The 13,458-nt window shown below is 39.7% G+C and overlaps 1 protein-coding gene across 1 annotated transcript in view; it reads left to right on the forward strand.

Moving 5' to 3' along the window:
- The first annotated feature begins 5,205 nt into the window (after positions 1-5,205).
- Positions 5,206-13,458, forward strand: part of kiaa1549la (KIAA1549-like a) — a 178,304-nt gene continuing 170,051 nt past the window's right edge. Inside the window, exon 1 of the mRNA XM_054619545.1 lies at positions 5,206-5,338. Coding sequence (XP_054475520.1) covers positions 5,206-5,338 — 133 coding nt within the window. The remainder of the gene's footprint in view (positions 5,339-13,458) is intronic.

Here is a 13,458-nt window from a genome sequence, read left to right on the forward strand (position 1 = left end):
GTCAATCATACTCAAAAGTTCAGGTCCAAAGTTCTCCTCTGCGGCAGCGTTTTGCTTCAACCATAACGAAAACAAATGAGCTCAGAATTCTGACAAGAAACTTCTCATGTTTGACAAGATCCTAAAACAACGTTGACCCAACATTCGTTGATTTTATGAAATCAAAAAAAACATTTCTGGATAACGCAAGATAAAGCGATGTGATGTAACTCGATGAATAATTTGTTATTGAGTAATATCAAGAAAACGTCATCGTTAAAAACATCTTGTTATAACCCAAAAAAAGGATCTTGTAAAAATCAAGAAAAGCTTTTCGAGCAATTCTTTCTTTCTTTTTTGTTTTGTTATTGCGCTACTCTACTTAATGTATTACATTATAATGGTTTTGCTGTGTAGCTTAAGCAATGGGTGTATTTAGTGTACTCGTCTAATATGCTACTGTGTTGACGACGCTTGGACGAGAGGATGCACTGTGCAGCTTGCAGAGCCGCCTAGAATTATAACTGCTAGGTGTGTGCGTGTGTGTGTGTGTGTGTGTGTGTGTGTGTGTGTGTGTGTGTGTGTCACGGCACGGTAATATGTACTTCAAGGAAAAGGTTCTGTTTTTTGTTTTTTGATTTTAACCCTGTGGTGTGCTGGTCGTTGATTCCCAGATGTCAGCTCAGCACCTGTGATGAGATGTCCCACCTCAGCGATGTCCCCCATCGCTTTAGGTCGATTGCTTATGATCGAGTAACCCCTGACGACCATGCAGCCTTTGCCAGTTGCATCATCAAAGTCACCAGAGGGTCACACAGTCCCGGATCTAAATTTCAAACAACAAACCGAGCCCAGCTGCCTTAACTAACAGCAGGCCTTGGGACTCTAAATGCTTCTAAAACATTTGGGGATTTTCATTTTTTTTGGATATGGCAACAAATAAGAAAGTATTTCCTTATCTACTGGGCCCTCACGTGACAAAACCAGCTCAACAAGCATGGGTCTGGACATCTCATTTGAGCACTGGGCTGAGGAATCAATAGTGCGAAATTTTGACTCCTAAGACACGTTTTAGGTAGACTTTGTACCACGACGTTCTAATTATCGGGGTTGACAATTATTGTATTTAGGCACAAATATGTAGACACGATTGCTAAATTGAAAACTGTTACTGTTCTAAGTATGCGTAGATCTGTGTGGCTTTATGATTTTAATTTGTTGATTTATTATTTGTATTCTTAAATGCTACACTAGTTTTGACATGTAGCAACTGCACTGTGCAATATACAACAATATGAGGACTGGGAAAATGATTATTGTTTGGATGTGATAATGTGTGTCTTACCAGTTTGCGGTAGTTTTTCTCCCCTCCCCCCCTCCCTCTAGTTCTCAGTGAGTTTCAATGTGACCAAGCCTTATGTACCTTGTCACAAAAAGCGGGTTCCTTCTTGGTGACTCTTATTGGTGAGTGTCAAATTATGAATTGATGGTGTATTATGTCAAGATTCACTTTGAATTAAAAAAAGATCTTTTTGCTTCAGTCAGTGTTGTCTTTATTGGTATACATGTCATGTACATATATTACTATTAGTTGGGAACCAATAAGCATTTACCTCCAAGCAGCACTAGAAGCCAAAAACTCATCCTACAAGTGTTGGTAAAATTCAAACGTTTATCAACTAGAAAAGGGCGCTCAGTAGACCGACTCCGAGCAGCTAAACTGCAGTTCACCGTGTAACGTCTTATGCTGATTATTAAATGCTTCCTCATAACAGAAACCATCAGTCCTGCTGTGAGTTTAGTTCAGTTAGCTGTTAGCTCTGTTAGCCAAACACACTTAGGCAAAACACTTGTATACATACATACATGCATACATACATACATACATACATACATACATACATACATACATACATACATAGGCTTATCTTACCTAGCCGGGAAAATCAAGAGAGGTAGAGTTTAAACTGGAACAGTTGTTGATCATTTGCTGCCTCTGCCGGGGAAAATGTTTTCAAAAAGTTTGTATCACTGCAACCGATAGACCTTTTGAGCATACGGTCATAAATTAGCACAAATTAAATTAGGCTAATAGGTCTAGTATAGTTCCATGACTAATCTTGTGTCCGTCCACAAGATTAGTCATGGACAGACTGACGGATGCAGAGATGCAAGCGCGCACACAAGACCAAATACATAATCTCCTGGTGGAGATAAGGTTTTCCTCCCTGTAGCTATTTACCTAAATGAGACCACCACATTCAGTTATTTTAGCTTGTGGCTGCAAGAAAAGGTTACCTGTCAATGTCTCGGTGTACTTGAATACACAAATATGAAGAGATAACGTTGTAAAATACACTTAAACAGTATATTAAAATGGGTACAATTGGGAAAACCTTAGGCTCGACTAGTCAAGGGGGTCATTTCCATTCATTTTTGTCCCCTTTTATTCAAGTTTCACAGAATACTGGTGGGTGGGCGCACTCGATAGGACCCTCTACACCATAAGTTAGTGTTCTTCTCGTGTCCGAGGCTGTAGAGTTAATGAATGAACTTATTTGCAATACTTTAAGTTAAAGTTGATATTTTCCCTGAGACTAGAAACAAATAGACATAATAGCCTCTTCCTCACTAGAAGTATACTATCTTTAACATGCAAAATTCTACTTCTGTGGAAGTGTCCCAAAACACCATCTACATCTCAGTGTCTCACCAACACATGTCCTTTATCAAACTGGAAAAAACTCCAAGAGATACTCCAATACTGGAGTAGTTTTCCAGGCAAGCATTTGCTGAACGTCAGCAAATGTTTTTTTTAAATATAATTTGGGATTTTTTTTTTTTTTTTTACAGTAAATTAAACTTTATGGGAACGGGTCTTATGATGAGTCCCCCCCCCCCCCCGGTGTGGATGCCATCCTGCTTCTGTGACTGAGCGTAGTGTGACTCTGCCCTCAGCTCCCACCAGGGGCCGCCTGCCTCCCGCTGATCTCAGATCTGCCAAAACAGCAGAGCAGCGCCGGCGTCACTGCCTCCGATATTTTGGTCCTTTACTGATGCTGGCTTCACCTTTCGGTCCACTAAAGAGGAAAGAAAGACACAAGTCAGTTGTCTAGTCTCTGGTCTCGATTGACGGACCGTTGTGACCCGTCTGTCATATTCACCTTAATTACACCAAACACCCAGCGCGAGCCGTTTCTACCTGCCAGAAGCGTCGTCAAGTTAGCCACAGCTAGCCGAAACCAGACCGGAAGTTAGGTAGTTTACCTATTCAAAATGAACAAACACGTTACACTCTTTTCAGTACATAATTAAAGCCCTCTAAGGAACAAAACAATGTATTAACTCTGAGTGAAAACATGAAAAGAGTTATGTTGTGGCTGTGAAAAGGATGCGACAATAACACAACTTGGACTAAATGTTTACTAGGCCTGGCATAGCTTTAAGAAATGAGCCATCTAAAAAAAAAAGACATGTGCCACTGAATATTTGTAAAGAGGTTTTATTTAGTGCACAAACATTTATTCACTGAAAGGTGAATAATAATAATAATAATAATAATAATAATAATAATAATAAGTACTCAGTACTACCCTGTGCCTTCCTCTTAGCACTTACTGTATTCGTATCAGTTCGCTGCACTTATTGTATTCGTATTCGTTTATTGCACTTATCCTATTCGTATTAGTTTGTAGCACTTATTGTATTCGTATTAGTCTGTTGCAATTATTGTTTTCGTAGTAATTTGCCTCTGCACTATACTTTTGCTCTGGTTTATGCTTTTAGATGCTTGTTTAAGAAAGGAGATGCACTTATGACTTCTGGTGACTAGTAGTTCTCTTGAATACCTATGTTGAATACACTTATTGTAAGTCGCTTTGGATAAAAGCGTCTGCTAAATGACTGTAATGTAATGTAATGTATTAAGTGTAAAATGATAATTAGTGCTCTATCCTATAAGTACCATTTTACCTATTCGACACCTGGTTCAGACATGAGCGTTCCATTGCATTTGACATGCTTATCTTGATTGAAGCCTTAGTTTTCTAATCAGGATTAACACATTCGAGGGATGTGCAGGCAAGTAAATGAATCAGATCATGATAATCACTACAATTAGGGCTTACATAAAACATCTGAGTCGGAACCATGGGTCTTGAAGAACAAATCAAATAGCCTGTTGAGCTTAATACGTTTAGGCCTACCCTCAGACTTCATGGTATCATGGCATAATGAAAACATGTTAAGAGTAGTGAGATGTTCTGACTTTTAGTCCCCAGTATGTTTGATGTTTTTAATTTGCAAAATGTTACCAAACTCTCCCTTCCATCAGTTTCTCCTCCCTCCTCCTCTTCTCTGGTCCTTTAGGCTTCCCTCCTCTCCGGTCTTCTCTTTTCATTAACACTTTAATAAACTATCACAATGGACAGTTATATAGTCAACGTTACACTTGCATTACATCCTAGTTTTTCTCCTTTTTGATACATTTAATGAAAGTAATGAAATAGAGACACAGAAGCCTACATTATTTCTACCGACCCACAGAAGTCGAGCAACAGCTTCTGCTGGGGTAATATTTTATCTATTTATATTTTTATCAACATATTAGGGGGACATTTTGAGCATTTTGAAATATAATTTATATTATTATTACTGCCTTGCATTATACATGGATTTTTTTTTTTTAGCTTGGCTGGCTACCTATACTGAAGAGACTTAATTGTGAAGTGATCACTGATGTGCCCCTTTAACCACTCCATGCCAAATCCACTTCCAGACGCTTTTATTTTGAAGGCGCCACACGCTGTTTTCCGGTATCGTATCCGCGCACAGACGCAGCAGCCAGCAGAGATGGAGAGCGCTCTGCGGCCGCAGTAGGGACATCAGACTCCGCGCACAGAAGCAGAAAACAAGGAGACGCGGAAGGAACAATTACAACAACAACAACAACAACAACAACAACAAAAAAAAATCTCTTTGTTTGCTTGTCGATCCCCGCAGGCCTCCAGCGGGCTCATGGAGAGCGGCGCCCCGCTTGTCCGCACCGGGGGCAGGTTGATCGGATGCCTTTCACCGCAGCAGCGCCGTTAGATGTTCTCCGCTCGGGATTAATTGGTTGACCAATGGCTCCAAAACATGCGCTCCTCTCCGGCAGCGGCCCCGGGGTTTATGGAGTAAATAACACGGGGGACAGCCGCTCTTCCTCTCTGGCGGCATGGTTCGTGGATGCGGGCACGGCGGCCGTCCGTTCGCCGAGGAAGGAAGAGGACGCGGGCGCGGGACGGGATGCTGGCCCGGAGGCTGGTGGCCGTCGGCGCGGTGCTGGTGCTGATGCTGCAGAGCTCTCTGGCCGCTGGAGGTAAGACACCGCTGCTGTATTCATCATAGCCAACCTGTAAGAGTGCTCCTATACACACTACATGACATGTCTCCCGTCCCAGCCTCAATCTGGCTTGATTTATCATATTAATAATGCAGTTCTTTATGAGCCAGTTTATGTGTGTGTGTGTGTGTGTGGAGTATTTCCTCTCACTCGTGTTTAATGGAGCTGACACGCGCTAAAACAGCAGCTGTGTTGTGTAAGATGTGGCTGTCATTTTGTGGTGGATGCTGGGATTGATGTTCTGACTGCACTAAATGTATGTCTGTGTTGTATTTAAATAATCGGTGTTGTAGCACACGGGCCCTCACCGATGTCACGTCCACAACCCCCCCACCACAAAACACACAAAGAAACGGTTACATATCACATTGCTTTGACTGCAGCTCTTAAAGAAGACATGACATTTGTATGCTTTATTTAACAGGCAGGTTTATTCTTTTTCAAAATCATTTTAATATAATATAGACAACACAATGCAATGTATATTTTTGTAGCCCTTTTCTTTTTCTATGATTCGGACATTTTTTTATTTGATTCATGTTTTTTATTAAAGGAGCTTATAATGTTTTTGTTTTTTTAAAAAGATGGAACGTGCTTTACTGAGCTTGATAGCTGCAAAAAGCTCAACCACAATTAACGTGATGGCATCACTGTTTGTCATTTCATATTGAGTTTGTTAAACTTTTGAGGAAGGCCATGACTGCACGAAGTCAAGTCTGTCAAATTATTTTGACACGTTCTGGAAAATAAATTTAAATCTAGGAGGGTCAAGTATAAATGCAGCTGACGTTATTGTGCAATAAAACGTCCTTGACAAGAAGCAGATAATCCAAGATGTAAATACATTCATTAGCAATCCAGTGATGCAACTGGATTCCTAATGGTCAATTAGCTAAAATAACAAGAAATGAAATAAATGAATATATCTTTATTTATTTTCCATGCAGATATTTTAAAGTTTAGATTATATATTGGCAGATGTTTGGAGATATTGTCCAATCAGACTTGATGTCAACTGGCCCTAGATGTGAATGGAATTGTAATGTCTGTTCTGGCAGGAATGAAGATGACATTTGAAAAAACGAAAATGTCAAATGTCTCTTTTCCAGGAATAATGAACGTTTTTTCACTCAGGGACATTTCGCAGACATCTGTGGAAAGGTTTCCAGAGTCAAACGTGTATAGTGCTGAGGAGGTTTTTTGGATTATCTCTTGTCTTCTTTTCAATTTTAATGACCCAATAAAGCGAAAAAAACACAAAAATATAATCTGTATGTACCAGGTGTCATTACACAAATAATAGAAATGGAAAAAAAAGATAAACAACCTTGTCCTTTTATTTCACCCTAGGTCAACATTAAAATTTTTGTGAATATGCTTCATGTCATGCTTGCTAAATATCATATTTCATAAGTGTTATGCAAAATGTGGTGGCGAAGAACTGATAAGTGGCTCTCAGGTCTCTTCTTCTCCTTTCTGCTTACATGTAGCCTCAAATCTATTCATGGGGGATATTTGAAAATCCCATAATAGCACTGAGATTGCTCATTTGTCCCACAGAAATAATGTGTTTTTATGGACAACGAATAATAACTTAGGAGGAAAACATAATTTGGCACCACAGGACAATGTATCCTGCCTAAACAAGCTCAGGATAGACGATACTTTATAGAATAACAAGCCCTCACAACCATCCCTCTCATTTCCCTATAATTGAGTAATTTGACAACAAAATCAAACATCCCAGGTCCTATTAAATTGTTCAACAGTTTACTGGCTGCTCTGTGTGCTTCCTGCTGTTTTAATATTTGATAATTATTGAAGTGATTGAGAAAGACCACCATGGCCATTTTTCTAATTAACTCTGAAATTGGTAAACAAGGAAACACTGGCTCCTCGGTGTGACACACATTCCACCACTACACAGGGTGTGATTTGAAAGAAATGTACTAATATGTGTGAATGAAAGCAGCGATACAGAACCTGGAGACGATTGCCAAATTATTTGGAAAAAGACAGTTCATCTTTCAATCCTCCCCGGTTAAATCTGAGCAAACCCACTCACACACACACACACACACACACACACACACACACACACACAACACACACACACACACACACGCACACCCACACACACACACACAAACAACACTTCCTCTTTTATATCATGCTGCTGTGCCACTTAAGAGCGAGCCCTTCTGTGGCACGGCTCGGGGAGGGTTTGACCTTCTCTCCGTTACCTGGCTACTCAAGCATTCAGCTGTTTCAGGTCTTTTACAGAGAAAACCTTTCTATTATATTGTTTTCTCCATCTCCACTTTGGAGGCTGACGCCTAGCCGCTGTGTGTGTGTGTGTGTGTGTGTGAGTTACGGAAATGTTTGTGTGTGTGAGCGTCAAGAGTCCGCCGGCACATACACTATATGTGTAGGTGGTGTTTTTTGTTGTTGCTAGGTCTACAGAGATCTTCATCCTCAGTCAATAGCTGAGATCTATTGGTCCGTGTTACCATGGGAACAGATCTGCAGCTAGTACTTTTCTCACTGTGAGTGTCTGCGTTTGTCAGTCAGGGATTGAAATAACATCTGAGTAAGTGCCAGGTTCCAGTCTGCTGCTTGATAATCAGCGTCGGATGACACACCAGGGGAGATAAAGCGCTCTCTGAAAACGCTGGTAGATTTTTGGGGGTTTGAACTGAACTCCTGTTTTCTTTGAATTAAACAAAATCCGTTTTTGTGACCCCTTCTTTTCCCGATCCTCTTCCCGTACTCGACATCTTTTACAAACACTTCAAGTCAAACCGGTAGCACGTCAGCATTTCTTGCAGTAATTTAGATATATACCAGAGTTGTCCAGAGTGCTCTAGGGAGTAAAGGAAGATTAAAGGATTGGGCTGCAGCCAGTAGCTAATTTGTTCAAAATGAACAAGAGCAAGTAGCGAGATGGTAGATTGTCTTTTCATGTCCGTCCTCTCGTAAATCTGTAACAAAGTGGAATAACAAGAGAGCCAGCTCTCACAGCTTTTCTGTTTCTATCTGAATACTCTGATGGTTTAGCTGCTATAGACAACAAATTACGTCCTTATAAATATAAACGCTATAAATGAAGTATAAAAATCGTTTTAGATATGGCGAGACTGATATATTATATTCAAAACATGATACTTTTACCAATATAATACCAGAGTTCCGTTACGGGCTGTAAAAACTTGCTTATCTACAACCCCCTTTTTTTCCGTTTGACAAAAAGCAAAAGGTCCCAAATCTTTAATGGTGTGCAAGAATGTCTTCTACGAAATACAGTCTAAAATGAGCAAAATTCTGATGTAAGTCAAGAAGGATCCGATCAGAGAATAAGTAAACACACAATAAGTAAATCTACTAAACAAACGTACAAATCTATTTGTCCACTTTACATTTCACCAGAGCCCCTCTATAACTTTCTTTTCACTAAAAACACTGATCACCAGTCTAGCTTCTATTTCTGTTTTTCATAATCATCATTATTTATTCAGATATACAAAAACAGACAGCATTACCTTAATTCATAGGATATCCTATGATAAATGCACATATTTAGAACAACCAAAATAAACATTAAGCTATTACAAAAGTACAACCAGATCATTCCTAGCAACACTATAAGGCAAAAAGCAGTCCCACGACCTCTTAAAGTTCTCACCTTCCTTCAAACAGGGGATACGATTTACTATATTGCGCTATATTGCGATACTTAAAGCAAGGCGATATATTGCAATTTTTAAAATCTGATTTCGTAAAAACTGTCATAGTATAAAGAACCCAACATATGCGTAAAATCAGAATAAAATACATTTGTATTAAATGATCACAGTCACTGTAACATCCAACACCCTTGCACATACACTGAGAGGACGTCAATCAACTGAGCTCATATTTGCATGTAAACTAATCAATAAAAACCAATGTGTTTTTCAGTATCAATACAGTATAACAACATATAATATGGCGATACTTGATATTTGTGGACTATCCAGAGCACACCCTCATTTAATTTATAGGGCATTAAATGGCAAAACACAGGGTCGTCTGGCAAAAAGGTACGGACTAAACCTTTACCATAACGCAGGGTGACATCATGCATCATGGCCCTGTGCTGTTCAACCGTATACATGCAAGCGCACAGTCCCGTTAGATTATTTTGTAAAGTGAATCCTCTACTTTTCCCCTTGTGATTGTTGAGAGAAAGACCAAATTATTAACAAAGTACTACATTTCTCAGAGTTGTAGCATCCTGTCTGAGTATTAATAAACCACTGTGCAGTGTTTTGAAGTTTATTGGGCCTTCAAACGTATGCGTGCCAGCTTTTGGTGCTTAACAGTTAATACATTTTCTGTCTATTACTCTCCAGACTTCGAATAGGACCAAAAAAGTGTTTTGGTTTGATATCCAGATCAAGACACAGATATTTGAGAAAACTGAAGACATGATACATTTGATGTGTTCCATCATAGAAACAAATATTAGGTAACACCTTGTTTGGATAGTCCGCCTACAATTAATTACAGAGTATTGTAGCATTTAGGCAACTTATAAGCTCAGATCATAGACTGTATATAAGAAGTGACATCACCCATTGGTTTGTGAACAGAGGTTTAAAAGACATAAGGTCAGCATTTTGGCCCTCACAATCTTGGGTTTTGGCAGTCGCCATCTTGTTTTTTGTGAATGGACTAAGTGAACATCATGCTGTTTTGAAAAAGACTTGAATCTAGAGATTGAGACCATAAACTCATGTTTACAATGTTTACTGAGGTAATAAATCAAGTAAGAAGTAGAGTCATTTTCTCATAGACTTCCATACAATTGGACTTATTTTGCAACCAGAGGAGTCGCCCCCTGCTGGTAAGTGAAGAGAATGCAGGTTTAAGACACTTCCACATTGGCTGCAGTTTTCAGAACCGTGGGTTGGCACCTGGTTGAGATTCATCTCTTTCGCTTTGTCTGAAGATGTTCAAGACATCATCTATAAAGTACATGTGACAAATCATGAACATACCTACATATGCTCAGAATAATTTAGTTGAACTTCACATTCTGATGCTCTGTTTTTGGTGTTTTAAGATTCCAGGATTTTCATGATATGATGACCATCTTCTCACTGAATGAGCATAGCCACACCATGTTTACAAAACATCTTGGCCTTAAATGGAGGAATCAGTCTAAGAACTTGGACGGGACGGTGAGGGAATTGAATGGCCGTCCTCAAATTCCCTGATAAATCCTTTGCTGATCATCATTTGTCCGCCGTCATCAATGAAAGTGTGACGCACACAAAATGTATGGTCACATTTTTGTTTATTTGATTAATATATGATGTAATGTACTGTTAGTTAAAATATTCAATGAAATAGAATAATCTATTATACTAACTTCCTCAGAAGTATATTTCACCCTATGGCCAATAGGTGGCAGTGCAGCGCTGTGGTTTAGTATGTGCGCGCGCAACGTCTTCCCATAGCCCGGGAAAACTACCAATGAAGACGCCACAGAACTGCCTGTTTCTTCATTTATTCCTGTTTTCACAGGCACACATCATCTGTATTCAGGCTCTCTAGCACTGAGACCTGTAACAGATTTTGTGTATATACATGAAACACAAATTTTAACAATTGTTCTATAAACATTTGTCTCTATTTAAATCGTGTTTATTTTGTATTTACATATATTACTAACCTGTGAAAACAGGAATAAATGAAGAAACAGGCAGTTCTGTGGCGTCTTCATTGGTAGTTTTCCCGGGCTATGGGAAGACGTTGCGCGCGCACATACCAAACCACAGCGCTGCACTGCCACCTATTGGCCATAGGGTGAAATATACTTCTGAGGAAGTTAGTATAATAGATTATTCTATTTCATTGAATATTTTAACTAACAGTACATTACATCATATATTAATCAAATAAACAAAAATGTGACCATACATTTTGTGTGCGTCAAAAGCGATCGATTATGCTGATTAGGTGCAGCGTCGCCTGGCTCCTCTCTGTCTCCTGTGGTTTTCTGAGAGCGAAAGGAAATTGGCTAAGGATCAGAGCTCAGAGAGCTTGCATCGCTGTGAAACTGATTAAAAGTTTAGCAAAAGTTCCTCGCATCCAGTCAGAAGTCAGCGGTCGTGTTACCTGCCCACACAAGAGAGAGAGAGAGAGACGGCAAGAAAGAGAGCGGATAGTCAGCCAGATTCAGACGGACCTGATGAGATTTTTTTTACAGCGTCAAAGCTGATTTGGAAACAAAATTGTGTCACAGTATCATACTAAATCTGGGGTTGAATTGTATTATCAAAAGGATACAATCTAAATGCGAAAAAGAAGAACGCCTTTACTGTGTTCTCCTGCATGATATGTCAATTTTTTAGTATTTGACTCACAGTTGCGGCGAATCCCACAAGCTCCACGGACACGGTGCACTTAAGCACCCTGCTCGTGTTTAATGCATGGAGGCCATCGGATGTGATGGGAAACTTTGGTGATTGGTGACAGACGAGAGTGCTTGCCGTTCTGCAGCGCGCTTTGTTTGATGGCAGTCGCTCGGCTTCATACGGATCTCGGCTCGTGCGAAACCGCTACGCTCATGACGAATTCAAAGAGTAGCAGCACGACATTCGATCCAGAAGGTTTCCCAGAGCCACAACAGTTCACTTTTGCCGGATTTACTTTGTGTCCAAATACAAACTTGAGATGTTTTCTTTAGAAGATTATGTTGCCAAATACTGGAAAATAAAGCACAGGGCTGCCTCAAGTTTGGTGAAGAAATCGCTCATGATCCAAGGTAATAATGTAAGCAAGATTACAATAAGATGGTCACATGACTACTGAAGAAAACATTAAGTTCTGCTTGGGTTTCCAAGCCAGAACAACGTTCTAGTCTGTTCATTGTTAGTTAAAGGAACTTTGTCAGAGACGTTTTAAATGAAGGGTTTTGGGGTCAGTATTGACGTTTTAGAAAAAGTTAAAAGAAAAAGGTTTTCAGCCTGACAGAAGGCATCCTCTTTACTTTTAAATTCTCTCTCTGTTATGGGCACTTGGCTTTAGTAGATAGAGTCGAGCTGCTGGGTTGTTAAGACAGCAGGGAAGATAGCATGCTGCCAACAAAAGCCACGAGATGACCTTTATAGCACAGCTGTGCACAGGAAAGTCCTGTCGTCATGAATGACAAAACACTTCCCCTCCAGTTTGATTTGCTTCCTTCTTGGCAACAGAATAATCCTGGCAAAGAAGAGGATCAACAAATAAAAGAAATGTGTAAATATGTGTTTGTATTTTCCCTGTGTGCAACCAAAGGACAATTTCCTGCCTCCACTGGACAATACAGTTGATTCAGTTCTATTCTATTAATTGAAGGCAGTCTATGATTTCAAAGAACAAGGCTGGTAATAGTCTCTATTTTTATTACACTTGATGAATTCCACTCCCATCTTCAGTGTTGTCTGGGTTGTCAAATCCTGATGAAATCTAATTCCACTCTGCTATAAAGTTCAATTGTTGTCCAAAAACTATTAAAAAAATACATATCTTTAAGTCACGATGTTGCACTGGTTGACATGTTACTTCGTTACCATGAACACACACACACTTTTTCAGAAATGTTGGTTAAAAATTGACAGAGACCAGCTGTTTTAAGAAATTACTGGGCTTTGTTAAAAAAATTAAACAATATGTCTGACTCCGCTTTTAAAGACTTACAGAACAAATGAGCGTTTGGATAAGCTCACCAGACAGGGTAAGAAGGTCAGACAGACAGTATTGAGGTGGTCTTTTCATGGGATTTGTGGTTACCAGAACAATGCCAACCTTAACCTTTTGACGTAGGCTGACAATGGGAGCATCACTCTGTGAACCAGTTAGTTACCACTTACTGAGGGTCAAACATTCTCACACTTTCCATACTCCAAGACTACACGATATCAGCCTAATTATGAACGATTTATCCCGCGCAGTGTGTCATAGTGGACGCCAAAAAGTGCTCAGGCAGAAACACAAGCATGTCTGATTTTTTTTTTCCTTACATGACGTATTCCGTCACGTCCCTGGCGTTGACCAATCGGAGCACAGCT

Source organism: Anoplopoma fimbria, chromosome 19 (genome assembly GCF_027596085.1).
Source record: "Anoplopoma fimbria isolate UVic2021 breed Golden Eagle Sablefish chromosome 19, Afim_UVic_2022, whole genome shotgun sequence".
NCBI lineage: Eukaryota > Metazoa > Chordata > Actinopteri > Perciformes > Anoplopomatidae > Anoplopoma > Anoplopoma fimbria.